The sequence below is a fragment of the Lampris incognitus genome, chromosome 8 (genome assembly GCF_029633865.1).
Source record: "Lampris incognitus isolate fLamInc1 chromosome 8, fLamInc1.hap2, whole genome shotgun sequence".
In the NCBI taxonomy this organism is placed as follows: Eukaryota; Metazoa; Chordata; class Actinopteri; order Lampriformes; family Lampridae; genus Lampris; species Lampris incognitus.
In genome coordinates, this window is record NC_079218.1 from 61903932 (window position 1) to 61920338 (window position 16407).

The 16407-nt window shown below is 45.9% G+C and overlaps 1 protein-coding gene across 1 annotated transcript in view; it reads right to left on the reverse strand.

Annotated features, from left to right (window-relative positions):
- LOC130116469 (amyloid-beta A4 precursor protein-binding family B member 3-like) overlaps window positions 1-16407 on the reverse strand; it is a 64981-nt gene that overhangs the window by 12177 nt on the left and 36397 nt on the right. The window contains exons 2-4 of the mRNA XM_056284374.1: window positions 8039-8202; window positions 6144-6223; window positions 5813-5861 (exon numbers count right to left, since the gene is read on the reverse strand). Coding sequence (XP_056140349.1) covers window positions 5813-5861; window positions 6144-6223; window positions 8039-8202 — 293 coding nt within the window. The remainder of the gene's footprint in view (window positions 1-5812; window positions 5862-6143; window positions 6224-8038; window positions 8203-16407) is intronic.

The window sequence follows — 16407 nt, forward strand, 5'->3', positions numbered from 1 at the left end:
TTAGTTACATCATAACCAGTTCTTTTAATTTAGTTACTTAACAATCAGTTCTTTTAAATTGGTCACTGAATAATCAGTTCTTTTAACTTAGTCACTTAAAAACCGTTCTTTTAACCTTGTCACTTTACAATCAGTTCTTCTAACTTAGTCACTCCATAATAAATTCTTTTAACTTAGTCACTTAATAATCAGAAACATATTTATTGTCCATGTAGGTTTGCACACACATGAAATGTGATGCTGGTTTCGTGGCTTTCAGCATACTTAACATAGACTAACAACACCACAACACAACAATCTTCATTACATTCCAGACATTTAGCCGACACTTTTATCCAAAGTGACTTACAATAAAGTGCATTTAACATAGGAAATCAGGAGAACTACTAGCCATCAGAGGTCATAAGTGCATGTTCTCTCTAAACAAGCATCTAAGAGCAAAACCAGTGCTAAAGTAAAAGCACAAGAAAGAGATCTTTTTTTAAAAAAAAATTAGTGAATACAGTAAGTGCCCAGAGCAAGTAACAAGGTAGTAGTTCTTGAAGAGGTGAGTTTTCAACCTGCACCGAAAGATGGGCAGCGACTCCGCTGTCCTGACATCAGTGGGGAGTTCATTCCACCACTGTGGGGCCAGGACAGAAAAGAGCCGTGACCGGGTCGATTGGCAGCAGGGGCCTCCGAGCGACGGGGCAACCAGGCGTCCCGAGGCAGCAGAGCGAAGTGGTTGGGTGGGGGTATAGGGCTTGACCATGGCCTGGAGATAGGAAGGAGCTGTTCCTTTCACTGCCCTGTAGGCTAGCACCAGAGTCTTAAACTGGGTGCAAGCAGCTACTGGGAGCCAGTGTAGGGACATGAGAAGGGGAGTTGTGCGGGAGAACTTAGGGCGGTTGAACACTAGATGAGCTGCAGCTTTCTGAACAAGCTCCAGAGGTCTGATGGCCGATGCCGGGGCGCCAGTAAAGAGGGAGTTGCCGTAGTCCAGCCGGGACATGACCAGAACCTGGATGAGCACCTGTGCCGTCTCATTGGTGAGGAATGGGTGACGAATCCTCCTGATGTTATAGAGGAGAAATCTGCAGGAGCGAGCAACCGATGCAAAGTTTGCAGCAGCGACGGTTGGTCATCCAGGATCACACCCAGATTCCTCGCAGTCCGAGTTGGCGTGACCACGGTGTTGTCATGGTGATGGCCAAGTCTCGGTGCGGGCAACCTTTCCCCGGGAGGAACATCAGCTCTGTCTTGTCCAGATTGAGCTTCAGGTGGTGTGTCGCCATCCACTCCGAGATGTCAGTCAAGCATGCAGCAATGCGTGTCTCTACTTATGTGTCAGAGGGAGGGAAGGACAAGATCAGCTGGGTGTCATTGGCATAACAATGGTAAGAGAAGTCATGCAAGCGAATAACAGAACCCAGGGATGTTGCCTACAGGGAGAAAAGGAGAGGACCCAGAACCGAACCCTGTGGAACGCCTGTAGTCAGTCTGCAAAGCACCGACACAGATCCCCTCCATGTCAGCTGCTAGGAGTGACCCGTCACATATGTTGCAAATACTGAGAGTGCAAAGCCTGTGACACCCAGCCCCTCGAGGGTACAAAGGAGGATCTGGTGGTTCACTGTGTCGAACGCAGCTGACAGGTCCAGGAGTATCAGGACAGTGGAGAGAGAGTTTGCTCTCGCAGAGTGCAGCGATTCTGTCACTGCAAGGAGGGCCGTCTCTGTCGAGTGACCCACCCTGAACCCAGACTGGTGGGGTCCAGGAGGTTGTTCTGGTGGAGGTGCAAAGAAAGTTGGTTAAAGACAGCACATTCAAAAGTTTTGGATAGAAAGGGTAGAAGGGAAACCGGTCTGTAGTTTTTGATGTCAGAGGGGTTAAGTGATGGTTTCTTGAGAAGGGGCGTGAGTCTAGCAGTCTTGAAGGTAGATGGAAAGCATCCTGCCTGGAGGGAGGTGTTGATGAGGTGGGTTAGAAAGGGAAGGGGTTCGGGTGCTATAGACTGAAGAAGAGGGGAGGGGACAGGGTCAAGGGAGCATGTGGTGGGGCGACTGGATGTGATGAGGTTAAGGACCTCGTCAGGGGGGAGGGGAGTGAGGTGGGATAGGGTGGGACGTGGAGAGGTGAGGGAGGGTGCAGAGGGTGGGCTAGTGCAAGCAGTGCAAACCGGGTGGTAAGAAAAGGAGGATCTGATGTCGTTTACATTCTTGTCAAAGAAGTTAGCGAAGTCATCAGGGAGAAGGGAGGAAGTAGGAGGAGGAGGTGGAGGTTGAAGAAGTGTAGAGAAGGGTTCAAAGAGTTTCTTATGATTAGAGCCAGAGGACTGGATTTTAGAGCAATAGAAGGCAGCTTTAGCAGCAGAAAGGGTGGAGGAGAAAGTGGAAAGAAGAGATTGGAAGTTGAGAAGGTCTTCTGGGAGTTTGTCTTTTCTCCATTTGCGCTCTGCCACTCTCAGGCTCTGTCTGTCAGTATGTACTGAGTCAGTCAGCCAAGGGGAAGGTGGAGTTGGGCATGCAGGCCTGGAGGTGGAGGGACAGAGATTGTCCAGAGAAGAGGAGAGGGTAGAGAGAAGAAGATCAGTAGCAGTGTCAGGAGGTAGGAGAGAGAAAGATTCAGGTGTAGGGAGGATAGAGGTAACAGAGGAAGAAAGATCAGTGGTGGAGAGAGAGTGGAGGTGTCTATGGGTGGAAACCATGTGGGTAGGGGAAGGGGTTGAGGGGGTAGAAGAGAGGGAGAGAGAGTAGGACATGAAATGGTGGTCAGAGAGCTAGAGGGGAGTAACAGAGAGATTGGACATAGGACAGTGTCTAGTAAAGATAAGGTCCAGCTGGTTGCTGGCCTTGTGGGTAGGAGGAGAGGTGAAGGTCAAAGGAGGAGAGGAAAGACAGAAGAGGATCTAGCTTTTCAGTGTGGATGTTGAAGTCACGGAGAAGGATAAGTGCAGAGTCATCATCAGGGAAGTGTGAGACAAGTGTGTCAAGCTCCTCCAGAAACTCACCAAGGGGGCTTGGTGGGCGGTACACAACCACAATGGTGAGTTTGACTGGATAAGAGACAGTAACAGCATGAAATTCAAAAGAGGGCAGAGAAAATTGTGGAATGGAAACAAGAGACTATTTCCATTTCAGGGAGATTAGCAGGCCAGTACCACCACCCCGCCTCCCAGCTCTGGGAGTGTGAGAAAAAGAGTACACATCAGACAGAGCTGCGGGTGTGGTAGTGTTTTCTGGCATGATCCAGGTCTCAATTAGAGCAAGAAAGCTGAGGGAGAGCAAGGATGCGTAGCCTGAGATAAACTCAGCTTTCGGCACCGCAGACTGGCAAGAGGAAAGGACAGGAATGCGAAGGAATCTTCACATATACACACAAGGATTGACTTATACAGGCAAAATAAGAGAATGAATCAACGGACAAAAAATTGTTTTCAAACGTTTTGCTTCCTGGAAAAAAAATTTAGAGATTACGATAGACAATGTCAAGCTGAACACAGAAATAATGTCAGATTTACTTTATGATGTAGGATGTTCCTTCCTCATTTCCTCTTCCCTGTCAGCTCCAGGGAAGAGGAAAAGAGGAAGGCCAAAGACTCAAGACAAAGTGACTCATCTAGGCTCCATGTCTCTGGTGGCTTCGGTACTGAGAAACTGTCATCATGTGGCACTGGTCTCATGGCTGAAGGCAGGTTGGGGTATTCAATAGATTTTGTATTCTTAGTAAAGAAGCCAGATACTTTGGTCAGACAGAAGTAACAGTCCGTCACGTGATCCTTCTGTTCTCGCCATATCAAATGACTGCCGAGTACCTCTGAGTACCTCTGAGCCAAGCTCTCAGTTGACTGTAAATGTTGCACAACAAATGTGAGGAGCCCAGGGTTTTTTTTGGTCACCAGTTTTACATCCGAAGTAGAGCTCATATGTCAAAGAAAGTTGAATCAGTTCATCTGGACATAACCTTTACTGACAGTCACGTTTCATTAAAAAAGTTATTCTCACTATTCACTTAACAATCATTGATCAGTTAGTCCTTTTCAGTATACGTTCACTTAAATGTCACCTACAATCAGCTCTTTTAACTGTCAGACTAACTCAATAGAGGAGTTCACTTAAATATATGACTTGATCAGCAGGCTTTTTAAGTGTTCATCTTCTCAGCTTTATGCCCCTTTACTTATATTTCACGTTTACCGGTTTCCTTCCACCATCAAAAAGACATGCATGTTAAGGTTAATACTCCTGTCTGTGCCCCTGTGTAAGGCAATGGAAAGAAGAACTGGAGTTGGTCCCCGGGTGCTGCAGTTGACACCGGCTCTCATACAGTAGGATGGTTACATGCAGAGACACATTCACTGGAAGACAATTCGTTTTAACCTACAATGACAAAATAAAGTGACTTTCTTCTTCTTCTTCTTCTTCTTCTTCTTCTTCTTCTTCTTCTTCTTCTTCTTCTTCTTCTTCTTCTTCTTCTTCTTCTCCTCGTCTCTTGTTCTCCCTGGGGTTTCTTCCGATTTTTTTCTCCCTGTTAAAGGTTTTTTGTCCTGTTTTTCTTTTTTCTTTTGTAGGGAGTTGTTCCTTATCCGATATGAGGGTCTAAGGACAGGATGTTGTGTTGCTGTAAAGCCCACTGAGGCAAATTTGTAATTTGTGATATTGGGCTATACAAATAGAATGGACTTGACTTGACTCGATTTGAAGGTAAGGTCCTGCTAACTGCAGTTTGGTTTCACATTGATAACTAAATAATGAGTCCCGTAAAATAAAGTCCACAGAATAGGCAGGAGTTGATTAGCATCTGGCAAAACTTGGCATGCATTCCTTTATATTTCTTCCTCACCGGCATCATCCCAGCACCGTAACTGGCATGGAGCTCCACGCAGGTGTCATCTGGAAGGGAAGGTTTGTCCTTACAGGCACCATGAAGTACGGCTTTGTGGTTGGTATTAGTATTGATATTAGGTCAGTATATTCATGGTGTCAACATCAAGATGCACGGTCCAGTTGAATTGTTTGAGTAGATACGATGTGCCCTGTCACTGATGGAGAGACAGTAGCTTGAACCCCGGGATCCACTTTGGAAGTGTTTTTTTTTCAGGATAGAAAACTGGGTCATCACTATCTGCACCTGCTAGAAGGTCAACCAGCCGGACATTATTCCTCCTTCACCTGTTTTCCATTTGGTTAACTATCCTCTGCAGCTTTTCCACTTTGGTCAGGCAGTGGTTTGTGTCATTCTTGGCTTGGTGAATATTTCCTTGAAGGGCATCCCATTTGGCAGACAAGTTCTCCATGTCTTTGGTGTGATTGATTATTTTAACTTTTAAAGATTGATGTAGAGTCCCATTTTCTGTTAGCGTTAGTGCCCTCCCTGAAGCTTCATTTAACATTTCAGAACCCATCTCCCGTAGCACTTCCTCTTCAGCCTCTAAAGTGAGGCTGAAGAGCAAGTGCTATGGGATTATCAGCCTGGCACCTTCATCTGATGGTAAACTAGCAAGGGAAGTTGTCCTAGCCTTGAAGTGCTTAAATCATATTTCCTGGGTGAGTTTGTGGTTTTCTTCAATGCCATTCTATAAAAAAGTTATCTCTCAAGTATAGATGAATCCAGTAATGTTACACGGTTAATAAAAGAGGGTTTTTTTTGGCAAGAGCTCAGTGTCTTGCAACCAACTGGCTCCGCATCTTACCTACTCTCCATTTCACAGATCTCCTTCAGTAGGATTAACTGCAGGAGTACAGGTAGTAGCACTCTTACTAGTGGTAGTTACTATTATCATCATCATCATCATCATTATTATTATTGTTATCATTACTATTATTATTATTACCTTTGCATCTGGGTCATGGCTGGTGAGATAGTCTTCATGCCAGGAGGACCTGAGAATGTGAGACACATTTACTTACATTTACTGAGCGCTAGGCTCTGATTCAGCCCTGCCCTGTTCTTTAGTTATACTGTGTTTCATTTCCACACACACACACACACACACACACACACACACACACACACACACACACACACACACACACACACACACACACACACACACACACAGAATAGAGTCTGCCCAGTATGACCATGGTCTTGTACTTTCTGTTCCTGGCAGCTGTTCATTAAACCACAGTCTTGTGTCAAAGTGAAACAGAGGGAGTTATTACCTTCCCTCCACAGACGCTACTGGTCCCTTTGTTTTTCCATTAGCCTGTGTTGAGGAGCAAGGTCTTGAACCACAGCCTTCCTAGAATAAATACCATGGAAGAAGATCAAGTTCATGCTGAGAGTCCAAAAAATAGTTCAAGACTCCAGCTGTTTAAAGCAACAAACCTGGGATGCATGAGACTATATGACTGAGGACTACACACACAAGACTAACGTGGGGACTAACCTGATGACTACACAAGACTAATGTGGGGACTAACCTGAGAACTACACAAGACTAACATGGGGACAAACCTGAGGACTAGACAAGACTAACATGAGGACTAACCTGAGGACTACACAAGACTAACGTGGGGACTAACCTGAGAACCACACAAGACTAACTTGGGGACTAATCTGATGACTACACAAGACTAACGTGGGGACTAACCTGAGGACTAGACAAGACTAACATGGGGACTAACCTGATGACTACACAAGACTAACGTGGGGACTAACCTGAGGACTAGACAAGACTAACATGGCGACTAACCTGAGGACTAGACAAGACGAACTTGGGGACTAACCTGAGAGCTACACAAGACTAACATGGGGACAAACCTGAGGACTAGACAAGACTAACATGAGGACTAACCTGAGGACTACAGAAGACTAACGTGGGGACTAACCTGAGAACCACACAAGACTAACTTGGGGACTAATCTGATGACTACACAAGACTAACGTGGGGACTAACCTGAGGACTAGACAAGACTAACATGGGGACTAACCTGATGACTACACAAGACTAACGTGGGGACTAACCTGAGGACTAGACAAGACTAACATGGCGACTAACCTGAGGACTAGACAAGACTAACATGGCGACTAACCTGAGGACTAGACAAGACTAACATGGGGACTAACCTGAGGACTACAGAAGACTATAATGTGGGGACTAACCTGAGGACTACAGAAAACTAATGTGGGGACTAACCTGAGGACTACAGAAGACTAACGTGGGGACTAACCTGAGGACAACACAAGAGTAATGTGGGGACTAACCTGAGGACTACAGAAGACTATAACGTGGGGACTAACCTGAGGTCTACAGAAAACTGATGTGGGGACTAACCTGAGGACTACAGAAGACTAACGTGGTGAATAACTTGAGGACTACACAAGAGTAATGCGGGGACTAACCTGAGCACTACAGAAGGCTATAATGTGGGGACTAACCTGAGGTCTCCAGAAAACTAATGTGGGGACTAACCTGAGGACTACAGAAGACTAACGTGGGGACTAACCCGAGGACAACACAAGACTAACGTGGGGACTAACCTGAGGACTACAGAAGATTATAACATGGGGACTAACCTAAGGTCTACAGAAAACTAATGTGGGGACTAACCTGAGGACTACAGAAGACTCATGTGGGGACTAACCTGAGGTCTACAGAAAACTAACGTGGGGACTAACTTAAGGACTACAGAAGACTAATGTGGTGACTAACTTGAAGACTGCACAAGACTAACGTGGGGACTAACCTGAGGACTACAGGACTGTGGCAATGAGGTTTTGTGGCAGTGAGGTTTTATGTCTCAGCTGGAGGCAAAGAGTCTCTGCAGTGATCAGTTACTACATGGATCATGGACCAGTCTATGTATTTCCCTGCTGTTAGGCTGGGACAACAGACACTAGGACACACCAGAGCTCCCTTTAATGAAGAAACAGCTGTTTGTGCTGTAGTTTAAAGATCTCGAAGGAAGACAGTTCCTGTGGTGTGTTTACGCTTCGGTTGAACAATAAAACTGGTGTATTCTGAACAACTCAAGGACTCACCTGAAGACCACAGAAATAACCTATGGTTCTTAATCGAGGAATACAGGACTGATCCACAGAGTAAAAAACTGACCTGGGTAGTATAGAGTGACTGCTTGCTACTGTGACATGGGTGGTGCCACTGGGTGGCTCCGGTGGGGACGTGCCAGTAGTAGGTACCAGTAGAGTCTCTAATGACCCTCCAACCAGATGGCAGGTCTGGATCTACAGCCAGACTCTGATCCGACCAGATATTATCTAACAGACAGACAGACAGACAGACAGACAGACAGATAGACAGACAAACAGAGTTCCAGTGTTACAGACTGCTTTAACTGGAATTAGAATCTCAAACTGCTCTGATACAATATTGCACTTCCTGCTGGGAAAGGGGGTGGGGCGGCTGCAATACATTGTTACAATATTTACAGACAATACATTGTTACAATATTTACTGACAATACATTGTTACAATGTTTACAGACAATACATTGTTAACAATGTTTACAGACAATAGAAATGCACGAAGTGAAGACTAAGCATGAAAGTCTGATCTCCAGACATGCCATTAACAAATAACCATGTAGCATAGGAATAGATGCCACATATGTACGAGATTATGCAACGAATATTAACGTTACATATTCTATTAAAGACGTATCCAGTCCATATACAAACCCCAATTCCAATGAAGTTGGGACGTTGTGTAAAACGTGAACAAAAACAGAATTCAATGATTTGCAAATCCTTTTCCACCTATATTCAGTTGAATACACTACAAAGACAAGATATTTAATGTTTAACCTGATAAACTTTATTGTTTTTTGCAAATATTCACTCATCTTGAATGTGATGCCTGCAACACGTTCCAAAGAAGCTGGGACAGGGGCAACAAAAGACTGGGAAGTTGAGGGGTGCTCAAAAACCACCTGTTTGGAACATTCCACAGGTGAACAGGTTAACTGGAAACAGGTGAGTGTCATGATTGGGTATAAAAGGAGCATTCCCGAAAGGCTCAGTCGTTCACAAGCAAGGATGGGGTGAGGTTCACCACTTTGTGAACAACTGCGTGAGCAAATAGTCCAACAGTTTAAGAACAACGCTTCTCAACTGTAATATACTATTCTCTATATTATCTGGATGTATTTTATACTGCTAATATATCCATAACAGTGATTTGAGCCGGAGACCAATTCCCAACGTCTGGTCCTCTTTATTGTAACTCTCCGACTGTCACAGCAGTCAACATCCGGGGTATATGAGAGCCTAGCTTAACCACCACTAGGTAGCGCTGTTGGTCTACTACACTCCTCCCCCTTAAACTATTGAAGTTCCCCTAATAAAATATTATCACTCTAAACATGCTGATATGGCAAATTACTTTCAACATCTTTTACTTGGTCATTACTGGTTACACAACCCACTTCGACCCACATTTGCCCATTTACATATCAGTCTCAGGAACTCTTTTTCACATTTTTTTCTGAACAGGAGTTGAACAATTTAGTCTCTCAGGACTCTTTTATTCAGGAACTCGGCTGATCTTACAGAGACAGTCGTTTTGGAGGTGCCCTCTCTCTCTGAGAGTACCGGCGCTCAACCACCTCAGGGGAAGTGGATGCTCGGTGAGGAGGCGACACGGCCTTGCCCACCGAACCTTGTAAGGGTGTTGCAAGCTTCTCCGGAGCCTGCATCCTTGGAACGGGTGTATCTTCAGGTGAGTACGGGCTAGCACCTACGGCTCCAGGTGTGCCTTTCCCCCCCAAATCCGCAACTGCAGGGTAGGTGTTGCTGATGCCCATCTGGTCATCCTGAAACTGAAATGCCTCAGGAGGACTGGAGGGTCGGTCGAACAGCAGATGGTCAATGTGGACTGAACGTCGGTTCACTCCATTCCACACCAGGTAGGTGACTGGTCCGAGTCTCTTTTCCACTGTCCCTTTCGTCCACCTCTCCTTTCCTCCACGGAAGTTTCGGATCAGTACTGAGTCCCCCTCTGACAGATGTCTCAGCTTCGAGGCGGGTTGGTCATGATAGTCCCTCTGCTTTTGTTGTTTGGCCCCCACCACTCGAGCGAGGTCTGGCTTCAGCAGGCTGAACCTGGTCTTAGGCTGACGTTTGAGGAACAGTTCTGCTGGTGTGCAACCTGTAACGCTGTGTGGTGTGGTCCTGTATGACAACAGGAAGTTGGCGAGCCTGTGTTTCACTGTAATAGTGACGTTTTGTTTCTTCTCATCGAGCAGCTGTTTCAGAAGTGAAGCTTTCACCGTCTGGACTGCTCTCTCTGCGGCACCATTAGAAGCAGGATGGTAAGCTGGCACCAAGGTCTGCTTAATGCCGTTGCTTTTCAGGAATGTTTTGTACTCCAGCGAGGTGAATTGTGGACCGTTGTCCGAGACGATCTCCTCAGGAAGACCGTAGGACGAAAAGATGCTCCGCAGCACTTCGATCGTTTTGGCGACGGTAGTTGTTGCCATGGGGATCACCTCAAGCCATTTTGAATGACTGTCTACTAACACTAGGAAGTGTTGCTGATCCTTCTCTGCAAAGTCAATATGTAGCCCCTGCCACACTCTCGTAGGCCACTGCCAGCAGTGTAGTGGTGCTACTGCTGGTAGTTTCCTCACACTCTGACAAGCATCACATTGCTGCACTGCACGTTCGATATCACTGTCCAACTGAGGCCACCATAAATAGCCCCTCGCCAAACTTTTCATCCTGCACCCTCCGGGGTGCCCTTGGTGTAGGTCGTACAGTAGTCGTTCTCTGTGTGCTGGTGGGATGATAATTCGAATTCCCCACAGAATGCATCCTTGTTCCACAGACAGTTCATTCCTTCGGTTGAAGTACGGTTTCAGTGTGTCATCGTTGATGTAACTCGGCCATCCAGACCGCGTCAGTTCCAGTACCTTGCATAGGACTGGGTCCTTGAGAGTGCTCTGTGCAATCTCTGTAGCCTGCACGGGTAGCTCATCTACTAATGAGAAATAAAAAATGCCGTTCTCCTCCGCTGTGTTGTCATTTTCTTTCCCCGGCAGTCTAGATAACGCATCCGCATTTGCGTTGTCCGCTGACGTTCTGTACTCTATACTGTAGTCATAAGCCATAAGCCTCAGTGCCCATCTCTGCATACGCAAAGCGGCCAGTGTAGGGATTTCTGACTTGGGTCCTAAGATGGCAAGGAGGGTTTTGTGGTCAGTTATTAAACTGAATTTGCGGCCATAGAGATATTTATGAAATTTGGTCACGCCAAATATTATGGCCAACGCCTCCTTCTCTATCTGACTATATTTACTCTCTGCCTCTGTCAACGTACGTGACGCAAAGGCGATTGGTTTCTCGTCCCCATTTTCCATTATGTGTGACATTACCGCACCTATCCCATAAGGGGATGCGTCACAAGCTAATCTCAGTGGTTTCTGCGTGTCGTAGCGTACTACTACTGAGCTTTTCACTAACTGTTCTTTGGCAGCCTTGAATGCTGCTGCACACTCTGGTGTCCATTTCCATTCGACTTCCTTCTTTAGGAGTTGGTGTAGTGGCTGCAATACGGTCGACAGATCTTTCATGAAACGGCCATAATAGTTTAACAGTCCTAGGAATGACCGTAGCTCTGTGACGTTTGTGGGCTGGGGTGCATTTACGATGGCGGCAACCTTTGTCTCAGTGGGGTGAAGTCCCTTTTTATCTTTCAGATGCCCCAGGTACTCTACTTTCTCCTGCATGAAGTCACATTTTGCTGCTCTTTTCACTCTTACCCCGTAGCTCTCCAGTCGGCTCAAAACCTCATCTAGGTTCCTCAGGTGCTCCTCTCTTGTTCTGCCTGTGACTAGTATGTCATCGAGGAAGCAGGTCACATGCTCTAAGCCTTGCAGTATCTGGTCCATCACATTCTGGAACATAGAAGGTGCACTCGACACTCCATATGAAAGTCTGTGATAAACATACAGTCCTTTGTGGGTATTTATTGTTAAATACTTCTCTGAGTCCTTCTCTAACTCAAACTGTTGGTAGGCATGTGAGAGATCTAATTTGCTAAAGAGAGTGCCCCCGGCCAGTGTGGTGAAGAGATCCTCGGCGTTCGGTAGTGGATAGGTCTCCTCTTCCACACTCTGATTAACCGTGACGTTATAGTCTCCACAGATAAGAATTGACTTGTCTGATTTGGGTACAACTACTATCGGGGCAGCCCACTGACTATGGTCTATCTTTGAGATAATACCAGCTTTTCCCAGCCTATCTAGCTCTTTTTCAACTGCGTATTTTAGTGCGTATGGCACTGGTCTTGCCTTTCTGAAGACAGGTTTTGTATCTGGCTTCACCTTGATATTTGCCTTAAATTCACGAATAGTGCCAGGCTCCTCAGCAAATACTGCTTTGTGTCTCTGTAACACTGCCTCTACATCTGTGTTATCACTGCCCCCTGCTGGTGTAACTGAGAATATGCTTGCCCAGTCTAGTTTAAAATTGGCCAGCCAGTTACGGCCAAAGAGGGCTGGTCTGTCACCTTTCACAATCACAAGAGGTAAATCTCCACTCTGGTTGTCATATTTCGCATTGACAGTCACTTGGCCCATCAAGCGAATGTTCTCACCGGAAAAGGTTGACAGACGCACTTTACTTTCTTTCAGTGGCAGGTGTGAGAGATGATCCTTGTACACTATCTCAGATACCAGGGTTACGGCAGCTCCTGTGTCAAGCTGCATGTCTACAGGGTTTCCTTCTAACTTAATATTGACCTTAATGTCCTTTTTTCCATTACCAACTGTATTTGTGGAGTACACTGTATTCATCGGATACGCACCAAACAGTTCATCCTCATTTCCATCTCCTCTCTCACCTGGACTGTGGTCTTCAGCCACATACTGTGTATGTCCCTGTCTATTTTTAGTTTTACACATTCTTGCTATGTGCCCTACCTTGGAACACTTGTGGCATGTCTCGGTTTTATACCTACATACTTGAGCTGCATGGTTGTTACCTCCACATCGGTAACAAGGTTGGTGCGTTTCTGTTCTCTGTGGTCTAGAGTTATCACTGGTAGGTTGCTTGCTTTTCCACGCACCCTTGCTTGTTCTCTTCTTGTCTATCTTATTCACAGTTGCAGCTCCGCTTGGTTTGCTGGCAAACTCCAGCGTATTCTTTGACGCCATTTCCATAGATAAGGCCAGCTCACATACTTTTGCAAGAGTCAGATTGTGTTCTGCGAGCAACTTTCTCTGAATAGCCCCTCCACCTTTAAACCACTAACAAATCGGTCTCTCAGTGCTTCATTTAAATGCTGACCGAATTCACAATGTGTGGACAGGTGCTTTAAAGCAACCACATAATCAGACACTGACTCATTTTCTAGTTGGTTTCTTTTCTGAAATCTAAAACGTTCAGCTATGATTAGTGGCTTGGGTTTATAATGGGATGCTAGTTCCCCGCTCAGTACTGCATACGGGAGGCTACTCGGTTTGTCTGGTATGCAGAGGTTCTTTAGTAGGCCATAGGCTTCTGCGCCTATCACAGACAGGAAAACATTGGCCTTCTTACTGTCCTCCACTTCAGTAACGATCATCCATTGCTCCAATCTTTCAAGGTACGACTCGAAGTCCTCTTTACCTTCCTTGTATTCAGCAATATTGCCGATGAAATGCGCCATGCTTGTTCTTGGCTTGGCTAGCTAGTCTTCTCTTGCTAGCTGGCTGTAAGCTAGCTTGTAGCGTCACGTTGCCTCGTCCGCTTTTATTAACTACTGGGATTACCTTCTCACATTAAAGGTATCCCATCCTCGTCGCCACTGTAATATATTCTCTATATTATCTGGAGGTATCTTATACTGCTAATATATCCATAACAGTGATTTGAGCCGGAGACCAATTCCCAACGTCTGGTCCTCTTTATTGTAACTCTCCGACTGGCGCAGCAGTCAACATCCGGGGTATATGAGAGCCTAGCTTAACCACCACTAGGTAGCGCTGTTGGTCTACTACAACTGCAAGGAATTTAGGGATTTCATCATCTCCAGTCCATAATATCCTCACAAGATTCAGCGAATCCGGAGAAATCTCTGTACGTAAGCAGCAAGGCCCAAAACCAACACTGAATGCCCGTGACCTTCGACCCCTCAGGCAGCACTGCATTAAAAACCAACATCATTGTGTAAAGGATATTACCACGTGGGCTCAGGAACACGTGGGAAAACCATGGTCAGTTAACACAGTTGGTCGCTACATCTACAAGTGCAAGTTAAAACTCTACCATGTAAAGCCAAAGCCAGATATCAACATCACCCAGAAACGCCGCCGGCTTCTCTGGCCCGAGCTCATCTGAGATGGACTGACGCCAAGTGGACAAGTGTGCTGTGGTCTGACGAGTCCACATTTCACATTGTTTTTGGACATCATGGACGTGGGTGTCCCCCGGGCTAAAGAGGAAAAGGACCATCCAGATTGTTATCAGCGCAGAGTCCAAAAGCCAGCATCTGTGATGGTATGGGGGGTGTTAGAGCCCATGGCATCATGGGTAACTTGCACATCTGGGAAGGCAGCATTAATGCTGAAAGGTACATACAGGGTTTGGAGCAACATATGCTGCCATCCAAGCAACGTCTTTTCCAGGGACGTCCCTGCTTATTTCAGCAAGACAATGCCAAGCCACATTCTGCACGTGATCCAACAGCGGGGCTTTGTAGTAAAAGAGTGCGGGTACTGGACTGGCCTGCCTGCAGTCCAGACCTGTCTCCCATTGCACATTTGTGGCGCATTATGAAGCGTGCATTATGAAGCGCACAATACGACAACGGAGACCCCGGACTGTTGAGCAACTGAAGTCGTACATCAGCAAGAATGGGAAAGAATTCCACCTACAAAGCTTCAACAATTAGTGTCCTCAGTTCCCAAACGTTTATTGAGTGTTGTTAAAAGGAAAGGTGGTGTAACACAGTGGTGAACATGCCCCTGTCCCAGCTTCTTTGGAACGTGTTGCAGGCATCACATTCACAATGAGGGAATATTTGCAAAAAAAACAATAAAGTTTATCAGTGTGAACATTAAATATCTTGTCTTTGTAGTGTATTCAGCTGAATATAGGTGGAAAATGATTTGCAAATCGTTGTATTCTGTTTTTATTCACGTTTTACACAACGTCCCAACTTCACTGGAATTGGGGTTTGTAATTCTGGACAGGTTGTAAGATACAACAATGGAGGAGAGAGAACAAACAGCCTACAGATGGGATACTGCGAAATGTGATGTATTTTTCTTTGTGGGGTTTGTACAGCCGGCAACAAGTGGTCTGTGTATGCACAGCCCGTGCATGACCCAGTACACGGTCCTCAGACTAAAATAAGCTCGTCCGAGGACTGTCAGTAGTCTACAGACCGAATTAAAGTGGAGAGCTGGGCTCTGCAGGCTGTATTTTGGTCAGAGGAGCACAGGCATGGCTTTGGTTTGGCAGGTTTCGCAGCTTTTCTTCATGGAGTAATATTGAACGATTTTAAACAAATCAAAGAAGTTACGAATTTGAAACATGATTTTTTTTGTAAATTTCTAAAACATTAGAGCAAAACCGTTGTTCCTAGCTGCATTGCAGAGCGTTCACACCTGTATGAGTATTTGTTGTGTGGGATCTTCCGGCCAGTGATTCTTGTCTGTTGGAGTTGAGACTAAACATGAAGGGTGAAGACAAAGGCTCTATAGCAGTCTGCATGAGGAAATCAGGCTAGCCAAGTCATTGTTATCCTTTAAATCTCTTTTTAAAATGCACCTTTATCATAAAGCCTACTCATTACCTCATGTATCATTGAATTTTGTACTTTTATTTATGTTTTGTTTTAGAAATGGGGAGGGTTGCGTCAGGAAGGGCATCTGGCATACAATCTTTGCCAAATCAAATAGGCGTATCATAAATCAGATTTCCATACTGGATCGGTCGAGGCCCGGGTTACCAACGACCACCATCGGTACTGTTGGTCAGCAGGTTGCTGGTGGAAACTATGCTACTGTTGGGCGAAGGAGAAGGAGAGGGGGAAGGCATGTCCAGAGACAGTGAGAGAGGAGGAAGGGTAGGCGTGTGGAGGTGAGAGTCGGAACTTTGAATGTTGGCACTATGACTGGTAAAGGGAGAGAGCTGGTTGATATGATGGAAGGAAGGAAGGGAGGTATACTATGTGGGCAAGAGACCAAGTGGAAGGGGAGTAAGGCCAGGAGCATCGGAGGTGGGTTCAAACTCTTCTACCATGGTGTGAATGGGAGGAGAAATGGGGTAGGGGTAATTCTGAAGGAAGAGTATGTCAAGAGTGTGCTGGAGGTGAAGAGAGTGTCAGACAGAGTGATGAGTATGAAGCTGAAAATCGAAGGTGTATTGCTGAATGTTATCAGCACATTTACCCCGCAAGTTGGGTGTGAGATGGAAGAGAAAGAAGAATTCTGGAGTGAGTTGGATGACGTGGTGGAGAGGGTTCCCAAGGAGAAGGGA